The sequence below is a fragment of the Rhinichthys klamathensis genome, unplaced genomic scaffold (genome assembly GCF_029890125.1).
Source record: "Rhinichthys klamathensis goyatoka isolate OS25496 unplaced genomic scaffold, OSU_Roscu_1.1 h1tg000189l_1, whole genome shotgun sequence".
NCBI lineage: Eukaryota > Metazoa > Chordata > Actinopteri > Cypriniformes > Leuciscidae > Rhinichthys > Rhinichthys klamathensis.
This window is the reverse complement of record NW_026606716.1, coordinates 655,001-668,517: the sequence shown is the minus strand read 5'-3', so window position 1 is coordinate 668,517 and position 13,517 is coordinate 655,001. Positions and strand designations below refer to the sequence as shown.

Here is a 13,517-nt window from a genome sequence, read left to right as displayed (position 1 = left end):
CATTCGCGAGATGGACACATGCCCATTACTTCGAGTTTGTCTGCTATATTGTTAGTAGCCTGGATAGCCCACAATCATTATGCTACATCATATTGCTTTCTACTGGATGTAAAATGGTCTGTAGGGTACATTTTGTCTTTTTATTTTTTATATTATAACTAAATCTGTAGTTATTTTGGTGAAAGTAACTCAAAAGTAATACAGGAGTAATGTAACGCATTACAATTCTGAGACAGTAATATTGTAAGGTAATGAATTACTTTTAAGTAACAGTAACAAGTAATCTATAATGTATTACAGTTTGGAAGTAACTTGCACAACACTGAATATAACAAGCAGACTATTGTATGTTTTTTTCCTGTGTATAGATATTTTCCTTCACCTGTAATTAGTTACAGTATGCTGATTTATGAATGATTAATGATCATAAGATAATGAAAATGAATGAATAAGATGAAAACAGAGTGATAATGTGGCCATTATCGATGATCCATCATTATGTAACCCACAAGTTTTCATCATTACCTTTATTCAAGATAGCTGTGAGCATCAAAAGGTGACATAATCCTTTAAGCCCCTGATATACTCACAGCAAAGTTCTTTTCCGTTCTTCATTTAGGGGTATAAAGAAGTTCGAAATACATGGTCAGCGACATACTGTTAGCGAACATCCTGGCGCAGCCAACACTGCTGAGAGTGGTGTTTAGATGACTATGTAATATGTGCGGCTTGCTTTCCTCTCAATAACAAAATAAACACAAATGATAGCATTGTAACTGGAGTTAAGCATCTGATCACAGTGATGTGGATGTTTGCACAAGCTTTGCAATTCAGCACTCCAGTAAAATCATGTCACGTCACGTGACGTTTATTTATATATCTCTTTAGAATCAGAATCAGAAAGCTTTATTGAGCTTTATTGCCAAGTATGTTTACACGCAAGGAATTTGTCTTGGTGACAGGAGCTTCCAGTGTAGAAGGGAAGTACAGGCATAGTGCAGACATACATAGGGATTACAAAAATAGAAAAATAACACAATAATAATATTATAGATAGATAGATAGATAGATAGATAGATAGATAGATAGATAGATCCTACACTAATCCTACATCACACTTATCCTACAAGCTAACGTCATCACTTTCCTCCTGACTGCTCTCCTCACTATCTTCTTTTCTCCCAAACATGGTAGATGATGATGTAGGCCTGCTTCTTTTTCCCTGGTTAAGCCTGCGATTTGCTGTTTGCATCCACAAGTGAATCCAAAACCAGCTTGCTTTGGGTCAAAAGTCTCTGTTGTCGTCTTAAATAAGTGGATGTAATATATTTCTGTCAAGTTAAATGATAATGAGCTTCGCTGACTCCGCCCCTCTGTTCTGCGAGCGTTTTGACACAACACATGTGGAGTGTTGCCTTGACAACAGTTGAGGGTATATTTTGGAGAAAGAATGGCAGCGGGAGTTTCTGAGGACACATCTGTGCAACCGTATCAGTTTGAACCGGAGTCGGACCCGGAAGATGACGGCCGCAAAGAAGTTAGACAATTAAGGCTCGAACAGGAGGTTTCTGAATGGTTGGTTAACATAATGTCACTTTGATCTATCTTTGTGTACTGGCAGGGTAACGTTAGAGTAACTTAGTGAGATGTACGAACGCAATGTGTTTACTGATGTATACGTACTCAGTTTGTAATAACACAATAACCATAACGCATTGTTCATTATAAACATTGGATTATGAATTATATTGAGAACGTCGTATAGAAAACATGCCGTAATGTACCCTGAGTGTAAACCTTAGCCGCATTCATCGTGAAGCGTACAAGCGATTTGCAAAGATTAATATAAAGGTTAATACAATTTTACACTCACTTCTTCTCGAGGTGCAGCAGGGACATGAATAGTTGAGGGAATAATCTTAAAACATAATCTTTTTTCAGGAGCAGCTTCTTAGCAAAACCAGCTTTATACTGATCCTTGTTTATAAAGCAGTCTGGTGAGAAAAGATTCACGAATCGCGCAAACATGAAAGCATTGCCGTTGGTCGTGGGGAATATTCCCTTCGAAAACAAAACTCAGCCACTGCGTCTTCAGCGGTTCGGATTTAGGAACATCAAAATGACTCTGTGTTCGTTATTACACCCAAGAACAGAACACCACAATCGCTTAGACGCCATTCTGCTCCAGCGTATCAACAATGGCGGACTATGATGACAGCTCGCTCAGGGCGGGTCTGTGTTGAAACGCTGCTGTCAATCAACAATCGTGGGAGGGGCGTCTGACCGTGTGACGGCACACGATCATACGGCTCGATTTGAGACAGGGGAAAACATATAAGGAGATTTAAAAAAAAAAACACTGGATAGATTTTTGTCATTATATGATAGTTGTGTACAGGCACTGCCAACACACATTTCAGTACAATCAACTTGAAAAAGTGCATGTACCATTATATGACCCCTTTAAAACATTTTGAACTCGTGCTTGACTCAGACACAGACAGACATCAACAAAGCATATGAATCTCAACAATAGTGACAATCTAAAGTTTCCTGTCGCAATGCATGCTGGGTTCCAGGATAGTATAAAACTCCCAGCATGCACTGCAATATTAAATAGATAAATAATAAATAAAGAAAACAATTATTGCCACCATTGTTGAGAGATGTGTGCTGATTTTTCTCTGTATTTTTTTACAAGACAGTGTAGCTATGTTTCTCTGGTTGTGTATGACGTGTTAAACAATTTCTAATTGTCACTGTAACTGATTGCTGTAGTTTCACAGTTTCACTTTTGATACAGGATTAAACTGAATGAGATCAGTGAATGAACAGGCCATATGATGATTTTGTCATCATAATCAATATAACAAACTGCATTCACAAACCATGTGTGCGTGCAGAAGCGTGGCTTGCAAAAACACAGTTCAAGCAGCAAGAGAAAAACTAATGTTGAAAGGTCAAGGGTCAGCATCCCAACTAAATCAAACACTGATCTCCATAATGGAGTGTAGTTTATCATATCTATGAAACAGTTTATTGAGCATTTCTTTTAATAGTTTTAAATTTCAGTTACTGTGCGTGTGAAGAACAATTCATAGTGCTCTCTACTCCAGAGTTGTTATCTAACTGACACCCGGGAGAAAGTTCATGATTTAGAAACAGAAATAAACTCCAGCAAGATAAAGTACTTTTATGCAAAACCATATACCTTTTTCTACAAATAAAGTATAATAATGGGATCATTGATCGTGTTACTGTCATAACTGAACGTGACGCGCTGTTTGAATGCTGAATAGAAAATGACTGAGGACAGTGAGGAGCAAGACATGTCCATTAACTTTAATGACTTAAATATTCATTTGTACCTTACATTAAGCTATCGAATGGCTTCAGAAGTCTTGGAATTTTTTTTAAAAATAACATTTTTAAACGATAATACTAACCGTCAGGACATTTTATTGTGAAACCGGTAATCATTTCATCCCTAGTAAAGAGCAGTGAGGAATTGTCCCCGTTACCTTTGTTTTTTGATTAACATCAATGACAGACAGCATTAGTGGCTGCTGTACCTTTAAGACCTGCCGCTGCTGCACATGATGCAGATCTCACACGCTTCTCATTCTCTCACAATTCTTTATGTGCATTTAAGACTTTATTTTACTAATTTAAGACTGCTCTTATGAGGATACTCGACAAAAAGGACAATTTGGCATAAATATGAAAGAGAACTCGATACTGGCGCTGTCTGTGCGCACGATACTGACGTGTGTCTTTCTGTGCGTCGTGTGTGCGTCAGGACATTCACAGACAGCATGCGGTCTCTTTTGTCTTGTCGCGCATGAATGGTTTAAAATCATTTGCATGAATTACAGCGTGATCATATAATGTAACGCTAGCCAAAGGATGACAAAAAATACAGATGCTGCATTAATTGTGTTAAATATTTTAATGCGTTAAACTGGACAAAAATGTACTGGATTGGTTAACGTGTTAACGTTGACAGCACTAACAAACAATAATAATATTTTTTACTTCAAGGAAAATGTTTATTTTTTCGGGGAAAATGCAGGCAGCCTATAACTATAGAAAGGAACACTTCAGTACACTAAATGGATTAATATGTTATGACGTTATGAAGTGAGTTTGGAGTAAAACATTTAATGTTTGACGCTCTTTGCTTTTCAAATGTACAGCGTAAGTGCCCCAAACTGCACTTGCGGTGCTTGCAGAGACCGATCGAGCCGCTCCTCATATGAAACATTGTTTAACATGTTATAAACATCTACGTTTGAGCAGATATCCACAAACATGGCATTTTACAGTAAACTCAGTAAACACTGGTCTAAACATTATAATATTCATAATGTTAGTGTAAACACTCTTACTACTTTTATTTTGTGCTGTGTTTTAGAGCACTCTCACTGTGTCAACTCATTGACGTAAAGAAGGTTTGCATCAATTATTGGTAGAAGCAAATATAAGGGCAAGGCTAGTGCACATGGGGAGAGACGTCACAAGTGAATGCAGTTCTCGAGAAAGTTTGTCGGAGAGGAATGCAAAGTTTGAGTTGCCGTGTGGAGTGGGGCTTATGATCCTGTTGGCCTGACGCTTCCTTCATGCTGTCTTCGTTTAGTCTGTGAACTGGCGCGACACACTTTCACGTACCAGCTTCATTCAGCCGTTCAAATATGAAAGCAAATATCAGATATATGATCATCTTAGAGTCCACTGCGGTCGTAAGACACTCTTCAGAAATCTTGCGATCTGTTAAACTTCAGTGACTCAAAGTCATTCTCTCACACAAACATTCCAGCACACACGCTCTCAGACACACACACGCACTTGCTTTTCTAATATACACTTTCTATGTGTCTATTGCAGCTACTTTTCCAAGTTGACTAAGATTGGTATATATTTTATTCCAAATTTATTTTCTACTATAAAATGACTCTCCAATGTGTTCAGGTTTTTACTCGCTTCAAATATAAAAGCAAATATCAGATATATGATCATCTTAGAGTCCACTACGGTCGCAAGACACACTTCAGAAAAATTCAGTGACTCAAAGGCATTCTCTCACACAAACATTCCAGCACACACGCTCTCAGACACACATGCACTTGCTATTCTAATATTCACTTCCGATGTGTCTATTGCAGCTACTTTTCCAAGTTTTTTATTTTTATTTATTTATATCGTTTTTTGGGGAGACCTCTCTTGAAGTATATCGGGGCCTTTACATTCATGTTCTTTGCAGACCCTTTCTCAAAAACATGAGACAATGCATACAGTGCCATAAAAACACCAGTCTGTATTAATAATATTGTTTTTGTAATTAATTGTTTCTCATTTCTCCCCTGTTTAGGTTGGTACACTGTAAGCTCACCAATCAGTGCTGTGAAATTGTGTCTTCAGTTCTACAGTCATCAAACTCCTCCCTGAGAGAGCTGGACCTGAGTAACAATGACCTGCAGGATTCAGGAGTGAAGCTGCTCTGTGCTGGACTTAACTGTCAACTCAACATAATGAGGTACTTGAGGGGCTGTGAAAAATAACCACAGAAGGACATATCGTGGCAAACTTATTCTCAAAATGCTTTGTTTTTTCACATCATTTTATACTCCAAATGGCAAAATGGATATGTAATTAAATGCCTTTTTGTGTGGAGTTTGCATTTTCACTCTGTGTTGGTGTGGGTTTTCTCCTTCCTCCTCTGGTTTTCCCCACAAATCAATAAGTGAATTTGAGACACTAAATTATCCATATGTGTGAATACATGTGTCTTTGTGTGAGCCCTGTGGTGGACTGGCCATCTGTCCAGGGTGTCCCTTGTCTGTGGCCTGAGACCAGAGATGGGAGTAAGCCACACATGTTCAAGTCTCAAGTCCCTACCATCAAGCAGAGGTGGAAAGTCCAGGGGTCAGAAAGTAAAAGTCCTGCCATATTTGTATTCCACCCATGAACTCACACAGCAAAAACTCCAGTGTTAAATGAACTTTCCTAGGAGTTCATTTGGCTCCAGACTCAGAGAGAGTATTAAAGTGAGTGTTAAATTAACACTCAATAGTGTTAAAGTTAATGAGCTAATTAAGTGATTGATTGAGTGATGATTGAGCATTATTGAAGACACCTGATGTTAACAAGCAGAATCAACAAAGGAGAAAAATCACATTTTAGTCACGACTTAGTTGGGGTCTTGATCCTTAAACTATTAACGTTAGATTTAGTTTGGCTGCTGTAACTGAGTTAAAACTATTGGTTGTTGTTTTTATTTGTATTGATCAAGTTAACTTTTGACTGTGTTATTTGAGGGGTGTTGTTTAAACCCTTTTATGTTGAAAGACAGACTTTGTGAACATTTTTGGTTTTGTTGTACAGCAAAATCCCCAGTGTACATATGTACACTCTCGGTGTACATATATGTCCAACTACAGGGTGTTAAAAATGAACACTGAAGCAGTGTTGAAGTTAAAGAGATAATTAAGTGACGATTGGCCATTAGTGGTGACAACTTATGTTAATAAGAAGAATCATTGAAGGAAAGAGAAACAACAAGAACAGAGAAAAAAGAGAAACACAAGAACTACTGACTTCGAGCCATTACACATTATTGTACTTATTACTACCAGTGTATTTCTGTCATACATCTACACACATTCTTATTTATATTGAACAGAAGTTTAGATGGTAATGTTTTATGGAATGTTTCGTTTCATGTCACCATTGTGGCGATCAGTGTTTGCTTTAGTTGGGCTCTTGACCCTTTGCTTTTTAACATTAGTTTTTCTCTGGCTGCTCCAACTCGTTGTTTATAAAGCACATGTGTTACTGCAAGAGAAACCATGACATGGGCTGTGTTTCCCGAAAGCATCGTAAGCCTAATTTGATCGTACAGACCTTTTGTTGCAATCGTTCTACGATCAAGTTAGGCTTAAAATGCTTTTGGGAAACACATCCCAGGTCATGATGGTTATGTTTAAATGATGAAATTACAATCCTGTAGTGTCCTGATTCACTCAACCAGCATTATAAACTGATTATACAAAGGTTCTATTCATATTCATTACAGTAGCTAATTCCAGCAGTGCTTTAATAATCTGAAGGTTTTAAAATCCCACACAGATATCAAGAATCTACATATGAATCTCAACAATGGTGACAATCACACAAAAGATTCATGTTGCAGTGCATGATGGGAGCCACCAATCAAAATGCATCCATGGCTCCCATCATGCATTGCAGTATGAATAAATTATGCAGCTGAATTGTCCTGTAATTTTCATTGTTTTTCCTGTTTGTTTTTATTTTGCTATTGTTTTGTTATGACTTTTAATAGCTTGTTTTGTGATGTTCAGAGTTGATCTGTGTGTCACTAGTTTGTTTATTGTCACCATTATTGTGATTCATATGCTGATTCTTGATGTTTGTGTGTCTAAACACAAGAGCTCCAGTGCACAAAGACTTTTCAAAATTGTTCATATTGCTCTTGGATCTCAAACTGCAGAATCTCAGGGCTACAATCACCAATACTAAAACGCTACATCAACCATATAGTCAAAGATATAGACTCTGAATGACATCAGTGAATCAGGTCAATACGTGATGATAATGTCATCACAACATATTGTTAGCAGGTTTTCTCGTGCAATAACAAATATGCTTTATAAACACAATGTTGGAGCAGCCAGAGAAAAACTAACAACAAAAAATGAAAAGGGTCAAGAGCACAACTAAAGCAAACACTGACCACCATAATGGTGGCTTGAAATGAAAAATTCCATAAAACATTCAACGTCTAAACTTCTGTTGAATCTCAATAACTTTTGTAGATGTATGACAGAAATAAAGTCACACTGGTAATAATAAGTGCAATAATGTGTAAAGGCTCGAAGTCAGTAGTTCTTGTGTTTCTCTTTTCCGTTCTTGTTGTTTCTCTTTCCTTCAATGATTCTGCTTATTCACATCGGGTGTCACCACTAATGGCCAATCATCACTTAATTAATCACTTAATTATCTCATTAACTTCAACACTGCTTCAGTGTTCATTTTTAACACCCTGTAGTTGGACCAAATATGTACACCGAGAGTGTTAATTTAACACTGGGAATTTTTGCTATGTAACAGGTGGTTTACTTGTGCTATCCAGGGTTTATTTTGACAGACCTACTCCTGTCTGGCACCCGAACAATTTGATTTAAAACAAGTTATTTAATTATTGATTTAAATCGTTTTTTTGGGGGGACCGATTTCCCTTGAAGTATATCGGGATATTTACATTCATGTTCTTTGCAGACCCTTTCTCAAAAACATGAGACAATGCATACAGTGCCATAAAAACACCAGTCTGTATTAATAACATTGTTTTTGAAATGATTTGTTTCTTATTTGTCCCCGGTTTAGGTTGGCACACTGTAAGCTCACCAATCAGTGCTGTGAAATTGTGTCTTCAGTTCTACAGTCATCAAACTCCTCCCTGAGAGAGCTGGACCTGAGTAACAATGACCTGCAGGATTCAGGAGTGAAGCTGCTCTGTGCTGGACTGAATAGTCTAAACTGTCAACTCAACATACTGAGGTACTTGAGGGTCTGTGAAAAATAAACACTCATGGACATATCATGGCAAACTTATTCTAAAAATATTCTTATTGCAGGATTATTTCTCACCGCATCCCAAAATTAAAGTAAATAACTCTTATCATTCTGATGAAACGTTGACTCGGTTTGCATGAATTGCCTCAGATCATTACCATATGATAGCGTGCGCTGTCTGTAGGCATGTTCACATAAGCAGGAAGCTGACACGAGAGACCGGTACATCCCTCTCTTATACATAAGTTTTGTTTCATTTTTGTGACACACTGCAGAAGAAAGTTCACAGAGATGGCAGGAAACATCCTGTTTGTTTTGTTTTGATTGCAAGTGGACACAAATGAAAGTAAACAAATTATGTATTGCTGTATGACTATAAATTACATAAATTAGTATTTTAAGTCGTCTGTCGACCCCAGAGGGTTAGTTCTTTTAGATTTTATGGGTAAACATAGAGTTTTTTATTTTGAAATTATAACTTACAATTAGATCCTTAAGATAATTTGTAGCTGAGTTTTGCACATTTTACAACACTGTGATTTCATTAAAATCAATCAGAAGCACACTAACATGGTCACTTACTGTTGTTGTAGATTATCGCACTGTTTGGTGACAGAGGAAGGTTGTGCTGCTCTGGCATCAGCTCTGAGTTCAAACCCTTCACACCTGAGAGAGCTGGATCTGAGCTACAATCACCCAGGAGAATCAGGACTGAAGCTGCTCTCTGATACTCTCAACCATCTGGACAAACTCAAGTATGTTAAGTAATATAACAATAATCCTGTCTAGTTTGATTGGTTTTGTTTTTTTAAAGGGTTAGTTTACCAAAAAAATTAAAATTCTGTCATTATTTACTCACCCTCATATCGTTCCAAACCTGTAAGACTTTCATTCATTTTCAGAACAGAAATGAAGAAATGTTTAATAAAATCTGAGATATTACTGTCCCTCCATTGACAGTGCTACCACTTCAACGCTTCAAATAGTTCATAAAGAGATTGTGAAACTGATCTATTTGAATTTAGTTTAATCCAAATTTTCTGAAGAGACATGGTCGCTTTATATGATTAACAGATTTAATTGACTCTTTTATTCACACATAAATATTCATCAACGCACACATCAGTTATGCCAAACGGAAGCTCGGACATGCTTGCTTGATGTGTGAGAACCAATGAGGGTTATTCTTGTTTTACGGAGCATGTTTGAGTTTCCATAAGAACCAATGGCCCTGTCCCAAATGGCACACTCCGGACTTGTGGACTTCCTCAGAGTCCACACTTCGGTGACGTCATGTAGTGTAGACCTATAGGGCCCTTGGCGCGAGTCCGCGAGGGCGCATTGAGAGGTATTTTTGGGACAGACTCGATCGTCACGCCGGAAACAGGAAGACGGTCTGATTGTTGTTATAGACAGGAGCTACAGGTTTGGGGAAATATGCTGCCTATTGTTGTTGTGACATATGACTCAGTAAAGCCCTGACATTCTGTTCTATTTATTTAATGAATCATAATGCGATAGTATTATTCAGCTCGCTATTATTAGCCTATGTTTGAGAAATCAACCACTGGTCGATGATCATTATGTTTGTATAAACTTGTCATAAAAACCATAATGATAATTACACTTAAATATTTTCTTCTCAGCCATGTTAACAATTGTCCGTGAGCGAAATCTCCTCCCATCCGTTTTCTGATTGGCCTTTCGCAAGGATTCCTGGGTAGTTAAAGTGCGTGGAGCCTGCATCTATGCGGGCTTCGCGGAAGACCGCTTCAAGGGTAAAAAGGGGGCGCTGCTGAGCACACTTCAGAGCGTTAAAATGCTAAATGGGACAGCCTACGGACCCGTAGACTCAGCGAGCACGCGCAATTTAAGTCCACGAGACCGAAAGTCCGCATGAAGTGCGCCATTTGGGACAGGGCCAATGAGGTTTATTCTCGTGTTACGCACACTGTTAACCCTTGCTGTGAAAAAAGGCCTAATTCGGACAATTTCATACCATTTTCCATTAAAACATTATATTCCTGTAGGCTATTTTTGTTTTCTACGGTATATTACTGTGAATTAACAGTGCTCAAAATCGCAACTCAGAGGCTGTGTTCCCAATCACACCCTATACTCTCAATCACTTTTCCATACATTAGTTTACTAATATAGCCCACTTGACATAGTGAATAAAAAGAAATGAGTGAATTTAGACACTGATGAACACCTGATAAGTAGAATCACTGAAGGACAGAGAAACAAGAACAGAAAAAAGAGAAACACAAGAACTACAAATGACTTCCAGCCACAGAGTGTGAAAACAGTTTACAAACCAGTATACCAGTGTTGAGAATTAACAGATATTTAGTTGTTGATGTTTTATTGAATATAATAAAGTGTGTAGTCCCCATGATGAAGATCAGTATTTGCTGGACATCTGATTCAATGTTCTCTTCTTATGTATATGCTTTGAATTTATGGGTATTTAATATTTATTGATTAAATATCTGTGAATCTACTACATTAAATCCAGCAATGTTTCTGTAAACATTTATAATGAAGGATATTGAAACTCAAACTCCTCCTTGACTTAGACACAGACATCCACAATCAGTAAATGAATCTCAACAATGGTGACATTCAAAAGTTTCATGTCGCAATGCATGCTGGGTTCCAGGATAGTATAAAACTCCCGGCATGCACTGCAGTATAAATAAAAAAAATATGGCCACCATTGTTGAGAGACGTGCTGATTTTTTATTTTATCTGTGTTTCTGCAAGACAGTGTAGCTCGTTTCTTTGGTTGTGCATGATGTGTTAAATAAATGTGTCATTGTAACTGATTGCTGTAGTTTTTGCAGCATGTTTGAGCTTCCGCAAGAACCAGTGAGGCTCACTCTTGTGTTACGCAGTACGTTTGAGCTTCCGAAGGAACCAATGAGGTTCATTCTCATGTTACACAGCATGTTTGAGTTTCGACAAGAAGCAGTGAGGTTCAAGAATATGTGAAATAAGCAATAGATCTAAGATGATAGAATTAAAATATTGTTTTAATGAAGTTGCGCACCTTGTACATAAAGACATTGTAGACATCTAATTTAACAACGAAGATGGAGAATAAATTGAAAGTGAGTGTGGAGAAACAGAGATAGCTAATAGCAGTGTTCCTTTTCGTTCTTTGCTTAGGGGTAATAAGAAGTTTGAAATACCTTCTCAGCAGTTTAGTGTTAGTGAACATCCCTTCTCTCTTGATAACAAACACAACCAAAACACAGTGATGAGAAATCAGCAGTAAAGAAAGCATCTGATCACAGCGATGTGGATGTGATTGCACCAGCTCTGCAATTCGGCACTCCAGTCAAGTCATGTCACGATTGTTTATACAGCACTTTATACAATAGATTGGTTTAAAACCACAAATATCATAACTTTTATCTATAGGCCATCTGCAATTGAGACATTTATTCAAGAAATTCATTAAAGACAAATAATACAGATAAATTTCATGCCGGAGTGGGATTTGAGCAGGTAGTTTTACCGGTGTGAGTGAGTGGTGCATGAGTGTATCGTTCGCTCGGGCCGTGAGTGATTGAGCGAGCGCACTGGCATAGAGTGAAATATCGCGTCACACCGCTTCACTCACATGCTGTGTTGTAGGGAATTTGAAAAGAGTCACTGTTTTACGGCTGTTCATTTTAATGGGCCATAACTGGGTACTAATTGCTCTGGATATTAATATCCTAAGTATAGTAAACTATTTTAAGCAGTGGTTCTCAAACCTGTCCTGGAGTACCACCAGCCCTGCACATTTTTTAATGTCTCCCTATATCTGACATACCCATTTCAGGTCTTGCAGTCTCTACTAATGAGCTCATGAGTTGAATCAGGTGTGATAGATGAGGGAGACATAAAACATGTGCAGAGCATGAGAGAACCTGCAAAGAAGAATGGGTTAGGGTTAGGGTATTTTTGCTCGGCATGTATGTTAACCAATGATTGCATTCACACCGGGAGAAGGAGCGTCGTGTGAGCAGCAGTGAAGCGGTCCAGTGAAGCGCAGAGGCTATTTTTGCTGCACCACTCACGCTCAATTAAAGTGAAGCACACTTTTGATGGACACAATAAATATTGTATTGTCTGAAGACCGACAAACTTTTAATCGGAACGCAAGAACAACTTTCTCTCAGATTAACTGTGCACCTATACTGACGTAATTGTGACACAAAATCAATAGCCCAATAGCCTAAATATTAGCCTAATTTTGTGATATTTTAAATTAAACACATTAAAGTCAGTTAGATTTTTTCAAACGTGTTATTTGTGTCACGTCTGTATTTGATTGGTATGTTTCACTGAATCTTTTGTAATACCAGTGCTACTTTATGTTGTTTATCTCACAAAGTCACAAACTGCCCATTCTAGGAAAGACAATAAATCTATCATGGGTCACTACGACTAACATATTAACAGTCCCGTTACTGTAAACCTTTATTTTTGCGTGATGCTGCACGGACGCACGTCAGTAGGTGTCAGTATAAGTGAGTGTTTTATTTAATCTGTCATTCACTACTGGAGGTGTCACAACATACAGTGACATGTTCCACGACTCGGTGTCAGTCAGGTGTCATGTCAGTGTGTCGCGATAATGTCAGTGACACATGCCACTATATCCACTGACACATGCCAATGAAGACCAGATGTGCCACCGGATGTGCCAATACGCATAGTGACATGTGCCATTGGCTTCTGTGCGTCAGACGCCATGTCACTTATTGTTAATACCGCCTCTCATTTATCCTCAACTAGTTTTGTGGTGTTGGTCTACGTATTTTATAATGTTAACTTCAAATAATACTAATAGTAATTTAAAGATGTGGTAGCATTGGATCTGGACTGAAGGATAACTTTGGGAGTTGGAAGGGGTGTGTCGCGATTCTGCC

At 38.0% G+C, this 13,517-nt stretch overlaps 1 protein-coding gene across 4 annotated transcripts in view; it reads left to right on the top strand.

The window, feature by feature from the left end:
* LOC130095247 (NACHT, LRR and PYD domains-containing protein 12-like) overlaps positions 1 to 13,517 on the top strand; it is a 79,903-nt gene that overhangs the window by 17,022 nt on the left and 49,364 nt on the right. Inside the window, exons 5-7 of one of the 4 annotated variants that reach the window (XM_056261932.1) lie at positions 5,369 to 5,533; positions 8,404 to 8,577; positions 9,186 to 9,347. The exons of 2 other annotated variants lie outside the window; for them this stretch is intronic. In XM_056261932.1, coding sequence (XP_056117907.1) covers positions 5,369 to 5,533; positions 8,404 to 8,577; positions 9,186 to 9,347 — 501 coding nt within the window. The remainder of the gene's footprint in view (positions 1 to 5,368; positions 5,534 to 8,403; positions 8,578 to 9,185; positions 9,348 to 13,517) is intronic. One more of the 4 variants, XM_056261933.1, reaches the window with a different exon arrangement.